The 25307-nt window shown below is 42.8% G+C and overlaps 1 protein-coding gene across 6 annotated transcripts in view; it reads left to right on the top strand.

The window, feature by feature from the left end:
• The window catches only part of SHLD2 (shieldin complex subunit 2), an 80710-nt gene that overhangs the window by 11773 nt on the left and 43630 nt on the right, over window positions 1–25307 (top strand). For 4 of the 6 annotated variants that reach the window (XM_085881682.1, XM_085881687.1, XM_085881685.1 and 1 more), the window contains 4 exons: window positions 6131–6273; window positions 6857–8408; window positions 22254–22367; window positions 23652–23846. In XM_085881682.1, the coding sequence (XP_085737808.1) occupies window positions 6905–8408; window positions 22254–22367; window positions 23652–23846 (1813 nt within the window). In that variant the 5' untranslated portion in view covers window positions 6131–6273; window positions 6857–6904. Of the gene's footprint in view, window positions 1–4589; window positions 4699–6130; window positions 6305–6856; window positions 8409–22253; window positions 22368–23651; window positions 23847–25307 lie in introns of all 6 variants that reach the window. The other 2 variants (XM_085881686.1, XM_085881683.1) reach the window with 2 other exon arrangements.

A 25307-nucleotide genomic window follows, 5' to 3' on the forward strand; every position in this document is an offset into this window, starting at 1 on the left:
CTGAAGCTCGACGTGGGTTATCAGCATCTGTTTGACATGTGGTGCAACGCTTAACCAACTGCTCCATGTCTTTGTCCAACCCCGGCCACCACAACAGGCTATGAGCAAGACTCTTGGTCTTCACGACGCCAAGGTGACTGACATGCAGTTCTTCCAAACACCGCTGCCTGAAATTCGGTGGAATCACCACCCTCATTCCCCACATAACGCACCGTTGGACCAACGACAGCTCCGATGCGCGCGACGCGAAAGGCTGAAATGCCGGTGTTGAGGGTAGATCGCTTCAATTCCCTGTAGAAATCGCCTGAACGACACGGGCGAGCACTGGATCATGAGCCAATTCCACCGCGACCTGTTTGGCTGTGATCGGCCCGCTTTGGATCTGGCCCAGCGCGAACACATCAATCCGGTCGGCCGACTCACACGCAACTGGACCCTCCGCGCAAGGCAAGCGCGAGAGCCCGTCACAGTTTGCATGCTTTTCGGTGCTCCGGAACTGAATATCGTAATTGTATGCAGCAAGAAACAGACACCACCGCTGTATCCGCGCGGCCGCTACCACCGGTACCCCGCGTTCGGGTCTCAGGATGAATTGAAGTGGTTTGTGATCCGTCTGCAAAGTGAAATGCCACCCCAGCAGGAATTGATGAAACCTCCGCACACCCCAGACGAGGCTGAGAGCCTCGCGCTCGATCTGGGCATATTCCCGCTCTGCTGCGGACAGGGTCCGGGATGCAAAACAAACAGGCCGCTCGGAACCATCGTCCATCCTGTGGGAGAGCACTGCCCCGATGCCATATGCAGAGCTGTCGCATGCCAATAAGAGCGGATGTGCAGGCTCGTAGTGCACGAGGACCGTATCCTCTGTGAGCAGCCGCTTGACGCGGTCGAATGCCACCTGGTGTGCAGGCCCCCAGGCCCAGCACTCGTCCTTCCTGAGCAACCGCGTTAACGGCGCAAGCTGTGAGCTGAGCCCGCGCACGAACCTCTGGTAATACTGGGCCATACCAATGAACGAGCGCAGCTGCGTCTTGTCGCGAGGCGGTGGCATGTGCTGAATCGCCTCCACCTTCCGAGGGCCTTTCAACAGACCCTCTGGCGTGATGACATGCCCGAGGTATTCCAAGCGCTGCTTGAAGAATGCGCACTTGTCTCTGTTCAAGCGCAGGCCGCACGCTTCTAGCTTCGTCAGTACTTGGGCAATGTTCGCAAGATGCTCGTCCGCCGTTTTCCCCGCAATGAGCACATCGTCCAGGTAGGTTTGAGCAGGCAGGCCAATGCAAACCTGATCCATGGCTTTCTGCCACAAGGCCGGGGCCGAAGCAATTCCAAAACAGAGTCGGGTGTATCGATAGAGCCCTTGACATGTGTTGATTGTCAAAAGGTCGCTACTCCCGGGATCCATCGGCAGGTGAAAATATGCATCACGCAGATCAAGCTTCGTGAAGTATTGACTCCCCGCCAATCGTGCATATATTTCATCGATTGACGGCAGTGGATATTGCTCCACGCTAAGCCCCGGGTTAACCGTGGACTTGAAGTCGCCGCACAATTGGACGTCTCCATTCCGTTTCAGCACCGTGACGACCGGGGTGGCCCAATCTAAGTACGACACCCGTTCGATCACTCCACAGGCCTCCAGCCTATCCAGTTCACCCTTGACCTTGTCCCGCAGGGCATACGGCACCGGTCATGGTTTACAAAAACGAAGAACCACCCCCTCCTTCATGAAGAGCTTTGCCTCCATGCCCTTGAGTTTCCCAAGGTCGTCGCAAAACAAACCTTGATGTCTTTGCAGAATCTTCTCCAACCGATCCTCCCATCGGCTCGGCACGGGATGCACAAGGTGAACGGCGGCCCAGTCAAGCCTGATGCGGGTCAGCCAGTCTCGGCCGAGGAGAGACGGACCCCTCCCCCGCACGACGTACAACGGAAGCGCGGCGACCTGGCCTTGGTACCGCACAGACACGTCTGCCATCCCGACTGGCGTTATCTTCTCGCGGGTGTACGTGAACAGTGTGAGGTCGGACCTGATAAGCTTCAGGTCGTTGAGTCTACGTGCGGTCTGTTCGCCGATGATCGACACCGCCGCACCCGTATCAACCTGAAACGTGATCGGCGTGTTGTTCACTTCGACTTCCACCGTCATCGGGCGCGTCGCCGCAGGGCCAATTGAAAACAGGCCCCTCAACGGCTGCCGGCTTCGCCCCAGGTCGCCGAGATCGCCTCGCACATCGCCGTCCCTGACCTTAACGGTGGCCAACGCCCCTTGGCACACATGCTTTCGATGACCCACCTTGTGACAACGTAAACACACGGTGCTTTTAAACTGGCACACACGGCGCATGTGTCGACCTCCGCATCCCAAACACGTCCGCGGGGTCACCTCGCCGCTCATGCGGCCGCGCGGCGACGTCAGGCCCCGACCCGCACCGAAGGACGAGCGTGCGCCCTGGGGTGCTCGCGACACCGCGTGGGCCCCAGGGCCATCTGGCATGCTGCGGCCGGTGATGGTCCGAACATCTCCGTGAGTCCGCTCGACAGCCGTAGCAGTGTCGACCGCCGAGGTAAATGTAATGGCTTCACCCTTCAGCCATAGAACCACCGAAACCATTTTCGCATCTTGCTACCCAGATATAAAACGATCTCTGAGCCGAGCTGGACGCTTCTCTGCCGTGAACTTGCAGGCCACGTAAGAATGCTTCATCCACGCCACGAAATCAGCGACGCGCTCCCATGTACCTTTGGCGAGGCGATCGAACTGGTATCGAGCCAGCTGTAATGACTTCTCCGGCGCCATGTGTGCTTTCATCCTCTGCACAATGTCCCGAAACGACAGCCCGTCATCACTGGGCTTGTCTGGCGCCACCAAATCACTCAGCAGTCGATAATGCTCCGCCGACAGCGAGGCGAGCAAGATCGACTTCTGTTTGCTCTCGTCGACCACATCATTCGCGTGGAAATAGCACCCTAATTGTTCCGAAAACAATTCGAAGTCATCTCCGACAAAAACGGGCACCTGTCCGTGCACCGGTACTCATCGATCAACCATCCTCGTCAGCCAACTGTGGTGTCCGAGGTGCAGCGGAACATGGAGGGCGAGAGCGTAGCAGTAACTTTGCTTTTTTCCGCGTCCGAATGTACATCACTGCCACCCCTAGCGGGCGAGTCATGATATACGAAAACCCAATCACGTGATACAGCACAATGCGATCCGTTACGAACGCCACGATTGTCCATTCGTAGCTGATCATGGAATTTCTCTGAAAGCTGTTCCCACTATCACGATGCATGGGACGATTGAAATCGTGGTCTCACAGTGCGTGGTGTTTGTCTTGTCTAAGATCGATCCCGATCACCACGATTAGGAAGCACGATTAGATGCGATCTGTCCCGCTTTGTTACGATGCAATACGATCTGTCGCGCTTTGTTACGATGCAATACGATCTGAAACGATGATCCCGATTGACAATTGATCGTGTTGATTGTAGAAAAATTTTGAACCGTTCAAAAATTTTCTACGATTAACACGATTGCCACGACTGACCTCAAGATCTGATAAGATCTGATAGGATCACCACGATTAGTCCACCATTAAGACCACAATTTCAATTGTGCCGTGCATCGTGATAGTGGGAACCGAGCATAAGGAGTGAAATTAGATGTTATTCATCAAATAGATGTTGGTGAACATGCTCTTGATGTTATCGGGTTATTAAGTTTGCCTTTGATCACTAAATATGCCGATGTTTATTGAAAAAGTAGGAAGACGAAGTCATACCACCAACTTCGACCACTTCCAGAAGACTATGTATATATATATATATATATATATATATATATATATATATATATATATATATATATATATATATATATATATATATATATATATATATATATATATGTCTGGTAATTTTTTTTTTAATATATTTTTTATTACGTATGTGCACTTGAATATAATTGTTATTCATAAAAAAGGGTAGTATCATTAAAGGTGAAATATAATACCTGAAGTGGTAATATTAGGAATGCATGCTCCACTTATTCCATTAATTCTTATGAAAAAAACTGCTTTGATTATTGTCATTTTGATATTCGTCCCACTTTTCAGGAATGCATCTCTGACGTAAAGCGAGGTCTCACAGTATATGTGGACTACCGTAAAGATGGCCTTTTTATGAATAACCAAAATACAAATATCAAATCAAATTTTTAAATACAATGCCTTTCATGGTAAAACCATCACAAGATGCTGAACAGAATTGATTGGGAAATTTGCAACAAGTAATTATAATGAATAATCATCTATAATCTTTCAAATAAAATGTTAATGTATCAATAATATTTTTCCACAGTGTCATTTTTACAAAGCCAATGCGCTTCATGATTCACCCAAATCCCTTGATGGTAATCAGATTTGATAAATTGCCATTTGTCTTCACATTGACTTGATAAATTTCCCAGATCTCCATAATTAATGTTATTTAAAACCATATTGCTGTTTGCCACACATCTTTGTCATTTAGTTCAATGTTCTCATCCTTGGAACTCTTCTCCTTCTTCTTCTTTCGGCTGCTCCCGATAGGTGTCGCCACAGCTGATCATCCATATGATCCGCATCGTGATTTGGCACGTTTTACGCCAGATGCCCTTCCTGACGCAACCCTGGTCGCCTCTTACGACACAGGGATATGGTATACCTATTTTAACCACGGTATACACCGGCCCAGTATACTGGTACTCATTTCGCCGACCTCGGAAGGATGACAGGCTGAGTCAACCCCTTCAGTGGACCAACGGGGCTTGAACTCAGGACCTTTTGGATCCCAAGCCGCTGCCCTAACCATTGTGCCAACACCAGGCTTTATTCTCATCCTTGGAACATTTTTTTTTATTTTATGTTCTAAGTGCATTGATCTTGTTATAGCTCACGACGAGTTAGAGAGGGTGGGTGGGTTAGGGTATATATATTTTTCAGTCGATTGGAGGCAAAGTAAAATCAGGAAATGAGTAAATAGCATTTTTGTTTAGTGCATTATCCTGATTTGAAGCACCTCTTTTTATCCGACATCACTGGTTTGATATCTTCTCTTTTTCTCTTTCTAATGTATCGAATAAAACACCAATTGGATGTGCTTGTGATTCACATGCTTCACTGAACCTTTGCAAGAACCCCCCTATACCCCTTTGCAAGATCCCACCCACCTGCTGGATACACCAGTGCCTGACACTTTTACTATAAAGTCTGCTTTCTCATCCGCAAGCTCTTTCAGGCCTACTAGTTGCCTCAGATTAGACGAGAAGTTGAATTGCTGTCCACATTTGTTCTCTGACTAAATTTATTTCCAAAATGTTACCTAACAATCTCACTTTATAGTGTAACTCAGCATGTGGGAACTGCATTAACTTGCTTGCAGCATGAACTGCAAAACAATAAGCCAATTTGGTTGAGATGTTAAATAATTGATGGCTCGATGGATGCTTCCTGCTGTTTCTTTTTCCCTACATTTGTATCTCACAAAACACCAATATAATGTGATTTGAAATGATCTTCCCTACTCTGTTGCAGTTCATCACAGGATGATGTATTGGTCCACCACATTCAAATTGGCATAAGTTATTATTGCTAGGATTTATCATTGGAGATGGCTCTTAAAATGCACAGGTTTACAACGAGCAGCCACCGTCTTGAAGTTTGTCATTAGGAATATGCAATTCTTTTTTTTTTTAATAAGGTTTTACAGATAAAGTTATTGAGGAGCTTGAATTGCAAGGACATTATGAGACAACAGGTCTGTTGTTTGTCCACAAATCATTATAGTATATGTAATTTGAAAATAGCTGTATCCCAGAGTTATGAGTCATATTCTCAGATCAGAATGCAAACAGGCTAACCTGCATATTTTATAATATCAGTGTTCAGTGGATGTTACTTTACTGCAAAACATAGTTAAAATTCTCTTATTCTCTAGGTTTTTGAGTAAATTGCTTTGAAATTGTGTCCTCATTGACAGGGTAACATGGCCTCAGGTCGAGCATTAAGATACCTAAGCATCGTCCAATGCATGTTCCATTTCTATGAATATACGTGTTGAAACAGTATTGCATAATACTGTTTCCTTGCAGGATGTTAGGGTTTTGAGTGACGGCAGCCTGGAAGATGAATCGGTGTCATTGTTTCCTCTTTACACTGCCGAAAAGAAAAACAAGAAGTATTTTGCAAGGTGAAAATGGTGTCTATGAGTGAAAACATCAGTTTCTTCAAAATGGCAAGTCATGGCAACATACAGCTGCCATTTTGTAAGTTATATTTTTGTTTTGGCAAGATTATTTGAATATACCATACTGACAAAATCATCCAGGGATTGAGATGGCATTCCCACATTTGATTTGTCTCATCTGGGTTGCATCCTTGAAGTGATATAATCCAATTATATATTGTCGTATTGGTGCTTCATCGCTAGGCCTTTTTTTTTTTTTTTTTACAATGTGCCATCCCTTGAGAGGGAATATTAAGTCAGTTGCCCTGGCTGCTAGCATTTACCTTTGACTGCTAAAATCATGTGATTCCTTTTGAAAAGACTTTGCTGTTAGCTTGTCCAAATTATAAATTTGTGTGCCAGTACCCTGTACGCTGGCCAAACTACATCAATGGTACAGCCCCATGCCCCTCTTAATATTACAATCAGCCAATACTCTTCCAACATTTGGATGTGTGAATTATTTGAATTGGGATGAAGTACACTTGTTTTACAAATTATCGTTTGAGTTCTGTTTTCACAAGTCTTTCCAATTGATTGATTTATCAGTCTGAGACAATCTTTTCCAAGCCACTGCTTATTTCATGTGCAGGTTTTTTTCAGGAAATAATGGATCAACACAGGATCCATCAGAAAACTAATGAAAAAAAGAATATACGCGTTTGTCGGGGCACCAAGCATCAACCTTGACCTTTGGGACGTCAATATTCCAGAGAACAGTGTTCAAAAGGAAGAGCACCATGCTCCTCTTTGGCATATTCAAACAGGGGGAGTAAGCAGTCATTCTGACCCTGCTTGTATGTCGATGGGGAAGCAAATACCCCTAAGTACATGTGAAAATAGTATTGTGAAGAACAAGCAAGAAGCTTTGAATGGAGAGAATAATGATGGCCAACAAAGAGATAACCCAACTGGTGAATATTCTGCAGATGTCCTGCAAATGTCAACAAAAGTTGTGTCAGGCGACCTGGTGCAAAACTGCCCCCAAGTGGCTGATTTTACGGAGAGCCATTGGACTGTAAATAGTGATGTTGTGCATGAACCTTTATCACCAGAGTTGTTCGATCTTGATGCTTCCGCAGAGGGGCAGTTTGAGAACTCTTTTCAAATGAAGGAGAGAAAATGTTGCCAAATACATGAAACAAAAGAAGGGAAATTTGGTTGCAGAGAAATCTTTGATGATGCCAAGGAATCGCAAACTCTTTTTCCATCTTTTTTATCTGAAGAATGTGATGGACTTCAGAATTCCTCAAGGAGTACCACTTGGAAAAGGGTATCTTCTGATGAACATGAGGAAGAAAGAAACTTTAAGGTCTTGAAGAAACCTCCAAAGCATGCAAGCTCCCAGTCAAAAGATGACGTATGTGTTGAGTGCAAATACAAAGAAAATTCCTTGTGTCAGCTCCACAGATGCTTACCGCATGAAACTGGAGGAATGATGTTTGAATGCGTTGGCTCAGGCTTGCTTTGTTCCCAAGTCTCTCAACCAATAGCCACTGTGGATGGCAGAAGATTGCACCAAGGCAGAGATTGGAAATGCGAAGTTGTGCATTCTGTCACCATAAAAGAAAAGTCATTTGGAACAGCTTTTCCAGTTTCCATCAATTGTGAGAGCTCTTTGGAGGATTATCACACAGTTGCTTCCACTGAGAAAAGCAATTTTAAAAGAAGTGTGACATCTGCACACTTTCACAGGAAGTTGGAAGAACAAACAGAAACAGCCAGATCCCCAAAAAGCTCTTGCCAATCCGATGTCCAAAATAATGATGCACAAAACACAGTCATTGCCCAAAGGACACTGAAAGGTGCTTACCAACAAAGGTCTGCAGATAAAGTTGGGGGATCATGGCAATCATCAAGCAAAGGTATGAAGAATACAGATTCTGGACGAGTTAAGACTGATACATTGCGGGTTTGCCTTTCTGATCGTTCTGGGCCAGGCAAAAATCTCTTGGCTGTGGTGTTGAACTCACGAGGTGTGCGTTATGTGCAAGCCACGAAAGGATTTTGTGCAGGCCGTTCGTTCTCTGTTTCCTCACTTTTGTTGATGGATTGGCTCGGTGACACAGCAACATTGGAGCTTTGGAGAACTGCTGCCTTTTGGGCTCTGATGCTGCTACCAGGAGATGTGGTTGTCATTACAGGTGTGTGTATGTTTCAAGTTGATTATAGCATGTTATAGACTGCAAAGAAAGATGTAATTTGGGGGGCTTTAGGTATACATTCCAGATATAAAAACTGTTGTATTGCAAGCAGGGCCATTCCAAGCCCATTGAACCAGAAATGGAACATTTCGTTGCCCATCCCTCTCAGACTTAGCAAAACAAAATTCACCTGGTAATTTTCAGGCATGCTGAGTTCCAAAATAAGAGTCATTATTATTACCCCCATCAACCCCCCTCTACAATTTGATAATTTTGCTGTTTTACAAAGTTTAGACCGAAATAACTAACAAGGAGGGAGGGGCAGGGGGGCTCCAAAAATCACCCAAAAATGATGATGGGCCACAAGAATCAAGCAAAATATTTTGGTATCCTTTGATTTTGGATTTTTGGAAGATTTTTGAAGTTGCATTTGTCATGCATCCGAGCATTGCTTATTTCCACTTTGGTGAAGTGAAAGTACCACATAGTCATAACCAAATTGGAATTTTTCTTCAATTTTGCATTCTCTTTGGTTAGATTTAGAATAGAGAGATAAAAAGATCTTCACAATTTGCTTAGAGCTGAGGGGTTATGTGCTTGCATGTGGAACTTAGATTTCTTTGTTATGATAATACATTTGAAACTACCAAAACCTCATCTTGTTGCATTTGAAAAAGTACAAACTGGTAGAAAACACAAAAAATAGATTACCATGGTACTCCTACTGGAATTGAACTTTAAAATCTCAGTTTTCTTGAGTTATATCACTGCACAAAAAAGAAAGGATCTTAAACAATGTAAAAATTGCATGCAGAATATGGTTGGTTAATGACTGCTATATAAACCGCACATCACAAAGTTCAGTAATTATCAAATTTTAAGTTATTGCATCTGTGAATTGGAATGGGGAATGAGATTTTCTTCACGATGGTCTTGCATTCATAAAACGGTCTATCTTTGGGGAAGGGCCACTTTAAGGTGTTCAGTCCAGAAGGAGGCATAACTTTCACTTGTGCTCCATCATCTGAGATGTCACAAAACCAGTCACCAACTTGTAGACTCAGTTGAGCTGGACCTTTCTGACCAACTGCCTCTTTGAACACTGTCACCACATGGAATTCTGTACTTTGACTGGAAAATGAGTCATTTATCTTGCTTGGGGTATCGGGTATAAAGTGGTCTGCTTCCTTGGAGCCAGTGATGGCTTGGACGTTGTCAGACCTGGCATTAAGAAGAGGGTTGTTTTCTCAACCTGTTCTTGAGAGAGACAATTATTTGCATACCAGTTACATGTCCTTTCACCCATTCATACAGCTGCTAAGGGGTTCATAATCCTAAGGGTTCAGCAGCTCCACACGCAAGTTCATATCCCCTCAGCTCCAAAGGAAGCACACCCTCCCTGTCAGTTTTTATTCGAGATGTAACCCCAAACAATGCAAAATTGAAGAAAAATGCCAGTTCAGTTCGGATTAAGTGGTATTCTAACCTCACCAAAGTGGTAACACAAGCATGCATGACAAATGTTGGAATGCATGACAAATGCAACTTCAAAAATCTGCTAAAAATCCAAAATCCATGGACACCAAAACATTTTTCTTGATTCTTGTAGATCTCATCAGGGTCTATCCAAAAATATATTTGAGTGATTATTTTGACCCCCACCCCACACAACATGAGTTACATATTTCGGGCCTATACTTGGTAAAAATAACAAATGACAACTTGGTGGGGGCAGGGGGGCTTGAAATCAAGTGTTTCACAAAATTTGGAAGACTGGTTCCTAAGGTTCTTACAGCAATCCTAACATTTTAGAATCTGCATCCCCTACAGGGTCATTTTGGCACATTCCAAAATATTTTGTTCACTCAATATAATTGTCCAAACAGTAGAAAAAGATGTTTTATGCTTTGGGAATTTCATATTTTCTTGTGTATGGATGCAGAAGGAGGGAACATAGCCTTGCTTGCTTAAAGTAAATAGGTATATAGGCTTAGTTATAAGCCTCGTTATTTCTTTAAATTATCAGATTTTATTCCAGATTTTGACATTTATTTAGTCCGGACAATATCCGATCCTCAAAGCCAAAATAATATTTTGATGATATGCTTTAATTGGCCTGTGAGAGTAGATCATGGAAAATTGCATCATGTAATGCATGAAATCACTCCAAGCTCCTAATTTTATAACTATAGCATTTACAAAAGCGATGTACACAGCAATTCATAGCTATGATGAACAGGCATTTGATAATATGAGTGAGGAAAGTGGAAAAAATAAAACTATCATAAAGAAATCATTGCGGCCTGTTCCAAGTCAAGGCATGGTTGAGCAGGCCAAAAAACATGGTGGCTTCAGACCCCAGCAAGGTTACCTAGGATACTTCTTAGATCCCAAAGAGAAGTGTCCAAGGATGTGCCTGATAAAGGATATAATTAAATAAAGCTGTTAATTATCTTCAAAAGGGGTGTTTTAATTAACCCAAACACTCAATTTTCAGTCTTGCACTTCAATGGAGTGTTCTTAGTATGCATGCAAAGTTTCAGGCTGCTAGGTTTCATGGTTTTGGAGTTATGGAGGACACACACACACACACACACACACACACACACACACACACACACACACACACACACACACACACACACACACACACACACACACACACACACACACACACACACTTATTAGTATAGATGTGTACAAATAAATGCATAAAGCCCATTCAATATTTTAGTTATTTATTTTACCTGCTCCAAAACATTTGCTTCATGGTGAATGATTGTATGCAACATTGGTAATACATAAATTAATGTATCGGACATGGAGTTTTTCCAGTGCCTTATGCCTGCATTGTCTGCTATTATCAGAAAAATAGGAGTTGCAAAGTGTAAGCCCAAAGTTCAAACTTGCATGCTGTACATGCTAATTATCTGAATCGGGGTGTGTCATGCAATTGTTGGCAACAGTTCTTGTGGAAAAAAAATCTTACAGCAAATGGAAGGAAATGGCCTGAAGTGTTACTTTCCAACCATATCACAATGAAACGGGCACAGGAATAACGTAAACGTAATTTGGTTTCTACAGCCTCCAGCCTATTATATTTCTCACACTGCACCAAGTCTCAGACTTGGCTTGTTTGAATTCTCCTGCTATTGTGTCTCACTTGTACATTGTTGCATGGCCTCTTCCTATTACTGATTACATTAAAACCTATTTTGCCACTGTTGACGTCATGGTTAGTTCTCACAGTCAACAAGTGCTTTGTATTTATTTTGTAAAGTATTTATCAAATAACTTTTGTATGATTTACTAAATCAAGACCAACTGACATCTTGAACGTTCGATTGCATGGGATGGCTCATACAATACCTAATTTTTGTTTTGCTAATGGCAATCCCACTTCTTTAAATAATCATATATATGCATAATTAAAAAATAATTGAAAAATGAAATATCAATTATATAGACATAATCACCACTGCATTGATAAATTGCAACAAATTGCAACCATGACATAAAAAGCATCTCAAAATGCAAAGCCTTTCTGTGTCTGCTTTGCACTCTAAACTAAACGATTAACATGACAGCCAAAAATAAAAGAAACAAAAATAGGGGCAATACCCCAAGGAGCTCACCTGGTAGAATAATGATACTGACGAGGATGTAGACGTGGGACGGAATCATCAAAATTTACCAATGAACCAATGTTATAGCAAATACCTATTTGGGGGGGGGGCAACAGCCCCTCCCCCTATGACCCACCTCAGATGCCAAATTTTTAAATAGCATGGACAAATGTTTGTACATCATGGTTGATGAAGGTTGTGGTCAAGTTTCATCAAAACGGTGTGTGCAGTTTCTGAGAGAAAGCAAGTACCTATTTTGGGGGACAACCCCACCATAGACCCCCAAAGATCCTGATCTTTTTTAAATTAATTTTTTTATGGTATGAACAAACTTTGGTACATCATGGGTGATGAAGGTTGTGGTGAAGTTTCATCGAAATTGTGTGTGTAGTTTCAGAGGGGAAGTTGCAAGTATTTATGGATGGACTGACCAACTGTTGGACAGATGACGCACCATCCCATAAGCTCCCTGGAACTATGTTCCAGTTGATATGAGCTAAAAACGTAAAATTTATAAACTCGTGCTCTCCATATTCTTGTAATCAAGCGTGCCTGAAGCATTTCAGGATTGGGGTGACAAAAAACAAACAATTATGAAAATAACGTGTCTCTGTCTCTGTCTCTGTCTCTCTTTCCTTTTTTTGAGGGGGGGGGAGCAAAAAAACGCCAAGAAAACATCCCCCTCACACATATTTTAGGGTGCACTTGCCCCACCACTTCCAGCACCCTTGCTCATAATAAAAGTTTGCAAAAAATTAATGACAAAAACTCTGTTGGTAAATGATTGCAAAACTTTGTCTCACTCTGCCTGGGGGATGGAATAAATATATATAATTTATGACTTCCCTGAAAAGGAAATCTGCTGTCAGTGACATAACACTGAGAGAGCAGCTATCAATATAGTAATAAAAGGGGAAGATAAGAAACAATCACAGGACCAACATGATTGCAGTTGCAGCAGATCTATTTTATAGCTCTTTCTTCTTACAATGAGACTCAAACTTCCTTTTTGCACTGGCCAAGGACACATCGGGTTTGGTTCTGCCTCATTTACCTATGATAAAGCAGAACATGTTTCTAAAGTGGTGAATTATTAGATTTTATCATTACTGATTGTTTTTGCTTTATATTCATGTATGAAAATTCCACCAAAAAGCCATAGATGAAACTCCAATGAATTTCTTTGTAATATTCCCAGTGGAAGACATTTTCTGCCCTCTATTTCCTATATCACATCATCTATATATTTTATATGATTGGCTGTACATCATCTGATTGTATATTGTGGGGGGGGGGGGGGGGAAGGCTCCATTTTAAATTTTTTAATGTTAAAATGTCTGCCAATTTGACCACTTTAGTCTTTCATAGTAGAATGCTGTTTTGTAACATTTGGATCTGTGATCTTCTCCTCTTGAATGCTCTTTCTAAGCAGTGTCCACATGTGAATACATCATTATTGATTTGAGTTGCAAAGTTTGAATGTGAGCTTGAGTTTACTTTGTTGCTTTTATATCAATGTTCAAATTCATGACACATCATGTCGTCTCAGTGGCTTAATGTTGTAGTTACATTAATCATCATTTTACCAGCCTCGGTGGTGTAATGGTTAGAGCGTCTGCTCTGAGTGTGGGAGGTTGGAAGTTCGAACCCTGTCCGAGTTCATACCAAAGATATTTAAAATGGCATGTGCTGCTTCCCTGCTTGACTTTCTGTATTTAAAAATGGATAGAGCACAGACAAGCAACCATAAGTTGTTAATAATAGCATAGGCTTTGATGGGCCTATTAGCCTCCTCCTGCACTGGCGTTCCTTGAAAGGGAATTATATTTTTACCCCATGCACGAGAAGCGAAAAGTGGGATGAAGATATTGGTTCACTTCTGTCTGTCTGTCTGTCTGTCTGTCTTTTTCCTTCGGTCTACAAAAGTCAGTTTATGATCGAGGGACAACTTGATTTCAATTGAATGTTATATTTTCAACACAAACCGGAACATGAATCGGAAAACGAACCTGCAGTTTTAAGAATACTTCGGCTCTAAATTTGTTCTATTACACATGCGCAGAGAGGAGTGAGATGATTTATTTTACTTTGTCTGCCTGTCTGGCAGTCAAACAAGATTGAAAATCATTCCAAACTGGAAACACTGTTTTTAAGGACATCATAAAGGACACAAAAAACAACAGGCACAAATAACTAATATAATGTGTTAAATAGGGTGGGCAATTAGACACTGCATCGATGACGGTAAACTTCCGGAATTTTATTTTTCTATGACCTTTAAATCGTTATTTTATTTCAATTGAATTGTATACTTGAACACAGGAGAACACAAAATGTCTTTTTAGCACTTTCAAAACCCTTCCGTTTAGCATTACTTGGACAAAATATTACAGCATGTTAAGTCATTACGACCAGTCAAATTTGCTGCTTGTAGATCTCGTCCACGTCCTTGTTTCTCAAGACAGCATGGGGTAATGTGTTCTATGAACTCTCTAGTACATATTATTTTAGTAGTTTGCATCCTCTGTCCAAGATGTGGAAGTCAGCAAGATGGATCACAGAGTGGTATACCAAGTAATGCAGAAATTTGCCTAAATTTAAGTAGCAGATGTCACCTCGTTGTGTGCAGCCAGAAGGTTGTTTAAGTGACTGCAGATAGTTTATTATCTGAGAAATGGCAGCCCACATTCTGTAAGACAATAACTCGATTCTCCTGACTATTGATGGCTCAAAAATTTCAACATCCAAGGGATAGATGGAATGTGAGCACAGCAGCCAACTGCATTGACTCGAGCTTTGCATTGGCAGTACCACCACCAGGTCCTGACAGGAACAGCGATTAGTGCCTTATATAATACACATTCATGCTGTTGAGTTGTCTGTGCTCAGATAAAATTTAGTTACACCAAGGCCAAGATAGTTCATTCTCTTTCAAATTCTTGTTGCAGCAAGATAATTCTGTAGAGGAACAATGATTCCTGTATTCACAAGGATTTTTGATCTTGCAGTTACATTAACTAAGAATTCTTCCCTTAGCAATCAACACACTGGAAATATGATGAGACAATTGTGAGGATGAACTTCATGATGAACCAAATAATTGTGAGATCAGGTGACCTCCGATGCTTCAGACCATTGCTAATTAGTGTTGACAAGCTGTACTCATAATCAGAAAGATGGAGCTTTTGTGTTCGTTCACAAAGTGTAAATGAGGGAACTCTGCTTTACTTTACACATGACTGAAACTTCCCCCCCCCCAGAAACTGTATGTAATCCTTTTCATGGCCTTGTCCAACTTGCTTCCACCCTTTTTGACTTCTGCACCACTTCTACAACACAGGAAACTCCAAACTTGGCCATTTTTATGATGTTGACCTCCAATCCTGTAATCGAATAGTAAACCTGTTTCTCCCAAGTTACACTTTTCAAATTAAAACAAGGGTTTCTCCACTGATATCAGCTCAGGATTAGTTATGAGTAATACAGCTTAAACTTCCTTAGCGTTACTACTGATACAGAAAACGTGGTTGGCTTATTTAAAATCGAATTGTACAATAGCAATGAAATATTACAATACAGGGTGTTCCAAAAAGACCCATACAACTTTGGTTGTTAATATATTTAGAACCACAAATGATACAATGATACCCTTTGGTTTACGTGATACAGAAACTCATGAAGTTTTCTGCACACCATCAATACACTTCAATGTGAGCTCCATTTGTCATGCGCAGGACATCAAGGTGGTCCATGAGTTCTTGCCATGTTATGCTCAGCATGCTTGCGTTCACCAGTGTGCGTGCATGCAGCTGTGATCCAAGAACGAAGATCCTGCAGGTTTGCCACCTTGGTGTTGGAGACATCTAACAGAAAAAAAAATCAAGGGAAGTTATGTCTGGTGATCGTGGGGGCCAGGCGGTTGGTCCGTTTCAGCCAATCCAGCGACCTGGAAATTTATCATTCGGGACAGTTCGAACAACTAAGGCCCAATGAGGGGGAGTGCCGTCCTGTTGAAAAATGATATCGGGTTGCAGGTCTTAAGTCTGTGAGAAGGTGAATCCTTTTAACATGTTCATGGAATTGCTGAGGTCACTTTATCCTTTGCAAAGAAAAACGGACCCACCAAGCGGTCATGTGGAAGGCCACACCATACATTGACCTTTGGACTGTCGTGTGTGTGTGTGTGTGTGTGTGTGTGTGTGTGTGTGTGTGTGTGTGTGTGTGTGTGTGTGTGTGTTCAATGACCATGTGGGGGTTTTCAGAGCCCCAGATCCTCAAATTGTGCCAGATGACCTTCACCAATGCATGAAAGCAAGCTTTGTCTGTGGACATGACCTTTTTCAGGTCATCTTCATCATCCTCAATGCGACTGAGCATTTCCAAGGCAAACTCCTTGTGTTTGGGTCCATCATTTGGTTTGAGCTCCTGCAGAATCTGCACCTTATAGGCATAAAGCTTGTCTTTTATGCAAAATCCTGTGTGCAGTGGTGGTTGGTAGTCTCAGTTCTCTGGATGCGCATCAAATTGATTTTCTGGGACTTTGTTAAAATGATTCACGCACTTGTTCAACATCTGCTGCACTTGTGCTTGGTCGACCAGTACTTTTCTGTATTTGACAACTTCCAGTCTCCGTAAAACTCTTGTACCACTCTCTGATACTCATCCGCAATGGCGGATTCCTTCCATACGTCTTACAGAAATTATGCTGAACTTGCATGTCGGATCTCATCTCGATGAACCAGTCTACGCACTGAGCTTTCTCCTGTTAGGTTAGGTTAGGTAAGGGAGCATGCGCCGGAGCAGCGCGTTGCTGCGTCCACTTTCCGTCGGTACTCCAGTGGCCTCCGTCTGGCCATTCCTTAGGCAGATGCCTGGCCGATCCCCATCTCTTTGAGATTTTGATCAACCTGCTGCAACGACGAGGCACGCATTTGTCCCGTTGGCCTTCTCCACTCAAGAGGCTCCCTCACTGAGAGAATCTGGTAGGCAAGATCAGCATCAGGAAATCGAACCACATGTCCATACAGCCACAGCTGACTGTCACAAACTATACAGGTAAGAAATCTCATTTGAGTCTCTCTCAGCAACCGCTCATTGGACACAAAGTCTGACCAGCAATAGCCAAGGATTCTCTGAAAAGACCTGGTAATGAAGGAGTTAAGTCTTAATCTCAGATCCTTTGTTAGAGTCCAAGTTTCACATCCATAGAGCAAGGACTGGAAGCACCAAGAGCCTGAAGACTCAGACTTTTGTTGTCCTGCATCGGTGCTGAAAGCGCCACACCCCATGATACAATGAATCCACGACTCCCCAGGCCCGACCCAGACGTTCATTGACCTCTGGCTCACAACCTGCGGGGACATGAATATCACTGCCAAGGTAAGTGAATCTCTCCTTAACTTCAATGTCCTTACCACAAACAGGTACATACAAGATGGCAGCATCCAAGATGTTATTGAAAGTCTGGCTCTTTGTTTTGACCCAGGATACCCGTAGTCCCAGCAGCTCTGATTCCTCATTCAGTGCCTCGAAGGCCCCTACAAGGACATCCAGTGTTTCAGTAAGGATGACTGCATTATCTGCGAAGTCAAGGTCAGAGATCTTGACATTCCTAAGCGATGCAGCACAGCTTGATCTCTCCGACACCTTCCCCCAAATCCAATCCATGCAAGTGTCGAGTGTGGGGGCCAATACACACCCCTGACAAACTACATTAATAACTGGAAATAAGTTGGAGATGGAACCACCACACCTCATAGCACTCTCTGTATCAGAGTATAGTTCAGAAATCATATCATTTAACTTTGGTGGCACCCTGCGAAGACCGAGAATCCTCCAGAGGGCATCTCTATTCACTGAATCAAATGCTTTGTGGAGATCAACATAGGCTGCAAGCAGCCCCTACTGAAACGCTCATCTGCATTCGATGAGGACCCGGAGAGCAAGCATACAGTCAATCGTTGACTTCTTTGGTGTAAAAACCCGACTGCTCTGGCGCTGGTGCTTAAGCAGATGGTGGCGAACCCTATGAAGAATTATCCGAGCAAAGACCTTGCCTGGCACTGAGTGCAGCGTCACCCCTCGGTAGTTGTTGCAGTTCTGGCGATCACACTTCCCTTACCAGAGAGGGAGAACAAAGTCCTTTTTACAGTCAGTTTGGATGATGCCTGTGCTCCAAACAGCATAGAACTGCATGTAATGATACCATTACAGCATTTCCACCAGCCTTGAGAAGTTCCTCATGGATGCCACAGATACCTAGGGCTTTACCTTCTTTCAACTGATTCACCACAGTTTGTGTTTCCACAAATGAAGGTGGTTCACAGTTGATTGGAGGGTCAGCAATTGGGATAGTTAATCCCCTGTCATCCAACTCAACAGCCGGTGGGTCAGCCTAGTACAGCTGCTAAAAGTAACTGACCCAGCAGGCCTTTACTTCGGATTCCTCTGTCAAGAGTCCACAACCTTCTGCTCTAACATCAGCGCATCGAGGGACATGCTTGGAGGAACGCAATGCATGAATTCCTCTGTGAGCAGGACGAGACTCACTCGTCCACAGGTGATGCTCTAATTCTTCACAGATTCCTCGTACTTGAGCTTCCTTGTCTGCCCTCAGCACACATACAGTTTTATGCCTTAGCTCCCTGAACAGCTCAGATCTGCCATTAATCCTGGCCCTGAAACTCTGGTCAATGATATTCAGGGCCTCTTGGGAGACACAGGTCCACTTCGCCTCATCGTGGGTTCGAACACATCCACTGGCAACATCAAGGATGGTAGCCGTAAAGGCACTCCACAACTCTTCAGGATTCCCCACAACACCCAGACCCCCCAAATCCCCACTCGACCTTTTTGCAAATGCCTAAGTTACCCTCTTAGGCTTGAGCTTGTCAACATCCAGGCTAGGCTGGGATGGCACCACTCTCCTGGACTTAAGCTGCAACTTCAGAGATGCTACAACAAGACTGTGGTCAGTATTGAGGAACTGGGCACTCTGATAGACCCTGCAGTTCTGAATCATCCTCCAGCGACCATCAACCACCACATGGTCATTCTCCTTTGCAACACCACCAGTGTTGGATTACCAAGTCCAATGATGAGGCTGTGGGTGCTGAAACCATGAAACAGCCACCCAGTTAGGTATGGGAACCTAGTGCTATCATGGTTCACAGTTCCAGACCCATGGGGACCGACACTCTCATAGCCATCCCTATTGGTGCCAATCGATGCATCGAAGTCCCCCCAAGACTATAAGAGTATCTCAACTGGGGCACTGATCAACACAGACTCGAGCACGGCATAGAATGTTTCCTTCACAGTGAGATCACCCGCCTCACTCGGAGCATGTATAGAGACCAGGGAAATGACACCCAAGGAGTGACGAGTCCTCAGTTTCATAATTCGCTCGTTGACTGGTGTTACCTCAATTATCATGGGAGCCAACTTATTGGAAGTAGCTACAGCAACTCCTTAGGCATGGTAACCATCAGAGTGACCAGACCAGTAATAGGTGTAACCACCCTCCATGACCTTGCCACTATCTGGTCTCTGAACCTCAGAGAGTCCTGCAATACCGATGCTGAAGCTCTGGAGCTCAGATGATAGCAGAGACAGGTGATCATCCTATCTTCGGGAAAGGACATTCCAGGCACCCACCTGAAGGGACCGCCTCAAGCTAATCTGAGGAGACGCCGTCTGGTGGACGACACCTCAGCACCATCCCGATACACACTACCGCAATCCAACCCGGGAAGGTTACCCCATGTTTTTCCTTCTATCATCAAAGAATGGGGTCCTGAAGGCTTTTCCCCAATCCCATCATCCGGTGAGCTGGCCTGCGAAGGGCAGCTGCACAGGAGGTACTCCCACGTACTTTCTTTCTACCCATGAGGTACTTTCTCCTGTGGGGTCACCACTTTCTTTAAATTAAACCATCATACCTGAAAATAAAGAAAACTTTATGAGTTTCTGTATCGTATAAAACAAAAGTTATCGTCTCATTTGTGGTACGAAATATATAAACAACCAAAGTTGTCCAGGTCTTTTTGGAGCACCCTGTATATTAGGTCAAGTATTGTTTGGGCACTTTGTCAGATTATGGAAACCAGTCCCCCCCCCCATTCTCCCCTCCCATTTTCCTATTTTCCCTGACAAGTATGGTTGAGTTAACATAAAGGAAATTTCTGGTAATAATTCCAATAGGTTAGTGCTCTCTTAATCCTTGTAATTGGATCACAGCAAGAAGCTCTTTTGGACCACTGAGGCTATGGCACATCATTCTTTTGGGTCGTGAATTGGTCCTCCAGGAAAATGCTGAGACCTGTCCTCACAACAGCATATAATTTCAATGAAAAAAGTTTAACTCAGCTTTAATTATTACTTTTATATATGTCAGTTGAAAAAAAAATAGAGATTGTGCTATTTTCATACCTCTTTCCTATGATTGAAATGCATGCTAATAAATAGATTTATTACAAACTTAAATGCTGAAGATTGATAGCTCTTCAGTTATCTCGTACCTTGATTTTGTTCATCCCTTTTGATAAAGATTTAACTTTTCACATACGATAGCAAAAGTTGAAGGTGTAATTATTTTTCGATAACCTGTTAGATCTTTGAAAAAATTACCTATTGCTTGATCGGATGAATGTGTTGTAACTTTTGAAGTACGGGATAGTTACAAGAAAAGGATTTTACACCACCTTGTTACATTTGGCAACACATAGCATGCAAGCTTGCCTCCCAGAATCTAAACCTTCCTTTGTGATTTGCTATATCCACTCAACCACAGAAATAACATCCGTTGCGCTTCACCCCTCTGAGAATGGCTTTTTCAGCCTGACTCTGGCCTTTTTTTGTTATACACCTATTTCTATGCTGTTTTACTCACTCACGAAAAACTGGCCTGTATAGGTTATGTCATGTCATAAGACATAAAAGCCAGTTTCATTTGGGGGCCTTCTTAAAGTTGGGTGTGTGTCATTGGTTATCTCCATATGCAGCTTTCAGAAGGTGGAATGGAGCCCTTCCAGGTCTCAAAGTGCATGTATGTGCGTGCGTGCGCAAGTTGCTGTTGTTGGCTTCTATCTCCACACGTGGGTGGGTTTCAGGAGGTGGAACGGACATCTACCAGGTCTCATATTATCCACATTTGTGTGTGTTTGTATTTGTGTTTTGTTGTGTTGTGTTTAAACCCTTATGGGTTGGCTTGACAGTTAAACTATTGAGGGGAGTCCACTCCATACTGATGAAGGTCAGTGAGCCAGAAACGTATCCATGAATTGATTCCTTTTTTAGGAGGTTCGCTGGCATTGTAAAAAAGGCTTCTGAAGCCTATGTACTGTGACACTGCTTTTAGCATTGGGCAGTTCCTCATGGCCTTTCACAGCCTGCAACACTCGCCAAAAGTCCGTTCAAATTTTTTTATTTTTTAATAAGCAATACCAGACAATTACCCTTATATTATTGAAAATCATAGTTGCAGCATTAAATGGTCAGTCTTTTTTGTTTTGAATTTTGTGGGCCTCGATCCTCTTGCTAATTAATTATTTAATTAATCCTGGAAAAATATCATTACAAAGTGTTCATAAGTGCAAAGACACCAGTTGCAGGTTGATAAAAGCATTATGTAATGAAGCATCAGATTGGGCTGGCAGGATGGCCTCGAGTGGTGTGTGCGTGCACACATACATGCTCGCCTCTCAGCTGTCTAGTCTAGCCTGGGTTTGAATCTTTACCCAGCTATAAACTGTCATGCCGGTGGTTCACAGGCAGAGTGACTCATCGATGTGTGTACCGTCCCTCGGATGGACGTTAAATATGCGTCCCATCTGCCAGCATTAGTTGGTGGATGTTCAAGATCCCATGGTGTCCTTCGCAAAGAGAAGGTGAGCTATCGCCAGCACCCAAATTACACATTCCTGCCCTAACCTTAGCTGAACATCAGGCCTGGCCAGCCTGTTCTTGAAATAATTTGGCCTACCTTCCTCTGGCCAAATTCACAAGAACATGGCAATAATTGTGGCTGTTAAAGAATACGAATAAGAACAAAGTCAGATTGTTTCTCGTTGCAGTTGTCAGGCTAATGGTAAATTAACGTGCATTTCATTTAATAATTTTGTCAGCCCAAACCTAATGAAAGAGGTGGTGATCCTTATTGCATTGCCCTTGTGCCTTTTCTTATCGTTTGAAATTGTTGCTTTTCCTCTCCCTATTGCAGATGTGCGATCCCAAAAAGGGAGTAAACACGTCCAAACTACAGAGGTGCTCACTTCCACAGCTCGCAGCCGCATGCTTCATCTGGGAGCCTGTGAGGCACTACATCCACAGAACTGTGAGCATGATATTCCCCACTGGTCATTGAAAGCCAGAGATATGCCATCTGCACAAATAGAAGCACATACCTGGTGTTTCTCTCTCGAAAACGATCATGAGACTTGTCTGTTAATTGAGCAAATAACTATTTGCATAATTAAATGGCATTTTTGTGACATTTTGATTGCTCAGCACCCCATCCACCACGTAGCAGAAGACGGGGTTTTGCAATCACTTCTGTGTGTGTCTGTCTTTCTGTGTGTCTGTCCAGGCCGTAACTATTTTACCATTTGAGCTTTTGTTTGAAGCTTGGCACGTCTCATTCTCCTCCCAAAGGGAATAAAGGATTGTAAGGATGTCGTTATCGGTGAAGTGGTAGACCAGCCATAAATGTTTTAATTGAAATCCTTGTTTGGCCTTTTTTTGCCCTATTATTTTTTTTAGCATTTACTTTTATCAGGAACCACTTGCCCGATTGATGCGACCCCCCCCCACATGGAGAATATTTTAATTATAATTGTGACGTCATAGGTCACGTGATATGGCAGCCATCCTGGATGAAACACAAAAAATTAAAGCATTATATCTCTGAAACCACTGATTGAAAAAATTTCAAACTTGCCACGTCTCGTTCTACTCCCAATGGGAAATAAAACATTGTAAGGATAATGCCATCGGTGAAGTGGTAGACCATCCATAAATGTTTTAACTGAAATCCTTGTTTACCATTGTGATTCAGTGTGTATGTCCAGGTCATAACATTTTTACCAATTGAGCTTTTGTCATCAAATCTTCAACCAGTCTTTATTAATAGTGGGGCAACTTAGCTAAATATAGCATAACAATTGTGCATTTTGTGAGGAAAGCACCAAATTTGGCACACTAGTAGCCTATCATATTAGGAACAGATTTGGATATTGGGCCATCTCAAAATCAGCCGCTGATGGCTGTGGCAGCCATTTTCCACTGCCATCAAAAAATTTGAGATGGCCCAATATCCAAATCTGTTCATAATATGATAGGCTACTAGTGTGCCAAATTTGGTGCTTTCCTCACAAAATGCACAATTGTTATGCTAAGTTGCCCCACTATAAGAGATTGTGGAGAACACAAATTAAAATGTGCAATTTTTTGAAACTGTCGTTTTCGTAAAGTTTAGTTTGAGTACAAAGTGGATGTGGATGGGCTTTGCATTTTGAGATGCTTTCTAGTTAGTTGTTTTGCCACTTGCTCTTTAATAACAACAATGTGTGTTATAAATGACTGTAATTTTGAAGCTAAGTGTCTGGCTGATGATGTGCAGGGTTTAGCATTGTGCAGCCTGAATGCTTGGAATTACTCAAGGCCTGTGCAGCTATGCGGCAGCCTCAAATCCTTGGACGTTCTGGATCAGGCCTAGCACACGTTTCAGCTGTGGATTATGTCAAGCTGCATGATGTCATCCCTGGAACTGTCCTACACTGTGTTGCCCGTGTCCTGTCTGTTCGGATCTGTTCAGGTGAGAGCCAATCCTGCCTTGCTGACCCAGCTGTGCTCTTCTTGGCTTTACTGATCAGTGGCCAGGCTCTTCAAACAATATCTTTCAAGATGGTAGAATATAGTAATGGTTTTTGATCGTGGTACATGTTTGAGTTTTTCGTTTTGTAAACAAGGCATAATATTGCTTTCAGTGTCATATTGCACTGTTGGCTTAGATCAGCATTTTCACTTCTGGTGGGAGATACTTCAGCTTCTGCTATAAGGTTTAGACTGAATGATCAGTATTTTACAAGGACCATTTATATGTTTGAGGTTTTTTTCATTATTTATTTTATTTTAAACATATCCACCAAAACTTCATTTATAACAAAGGTGGCGAGGGATGATCTTCTCTGCTCTGAGAGATTGTCTTCGAAAATGAAAGATACCTGTGTTGTTTAACAGTTTTTTGTTAATTGTTGCTGTTTTAATGTATTTAAGCGCCTCATTGAGTGCCTTTGTGTGAGATTTTGTGTTCGGTTGATGTGTCCTTGTTCGGGCAGAGTGTTCCTGTGGGCTTCATTCAGGTTTGTTGCTGTGTTTCCTCCCTTTCTTCTTTTCCTGGTCATTCATTACCCTGCTTGTCACCCCGCTGCCCAGCTATCCCACTTCCCCACTGTCGTTGCATTGACTTTTTCCCCTTTGTTATCTTCTTCGAGACCCTATTTCGTAAAAAAAAAAGAACAATAAAATTATATTTGTTGTCCTTTAATTTCATTCTCTCTCTCTCCACTTTTATTTCTTGATTTGATTTATTTTTTCCACCCCATTTACTAGACTACCAATTTAAGGGGGTCAAATAAGGTAATAGGAAGTATTTTTGTGGAGGTTATTTTATCCACTATGCATTTTCCCAAAATCCACTTTTTTCGTTTCCCTCTTAATCCTCTTAAGCAGTTAAAAACGGTTTTATTGTGATGTCTTCAAGTTAGACGACCAGCCGGAATCAGTCAAATGTGCGACTGCTTTTATTGACTTCAGCAAAAAAAATGTTGATGTGTGATCATTCAATAATCTCACTTTTACTTAGAACTTAAAACTCAAAAACATAATGGAGAAGGTGGTTCAGTGAAAAGTATTGTTACGGCCACAGGTACCGAGTGTATTATGAGGGGGGGTTCATCGTCATTTCTCCTTGGAAGAAACGGACCTGGGGCCACCGTTCACAATTAACTTTATGGTACAGTGGGTTGCTTAATAACCACGAATGCAAATCAGTTAACCAGGAGTTCCAGTGTCCACCGTCTAATTTTTCCATTTAAATCGAGGTCACTTGGCTTCCTGACCAGGGAATGTGCCCTCGACGATGCACCAATCTTGTTTTGATTAGATCTTAAGTAAGACAGCCGAACATTTACCACTGGTGCACGCCAACTATGACAGGTTAATTTGTTTGGGAATTACCTCCCAGGTCAGGACAGGTATGGGAGCATGTGCAAGA

This window comes from Eptatretus burgeri, chromosome 5 (genome assembly GCF_056783735.1).
Source record: "Eptatretus burgeri isolate ZD-2024b chromosome 5, Ebu_testis_v1, whole genome shotgun sequence".
NCBI classification, from domain to species: domain Eukaryota; kingdom Metazoa; phylum Chordata; class Myxini; order Myxiniformes; family Myxinidae; genus Eptatretus; species Eptatretus burgeri.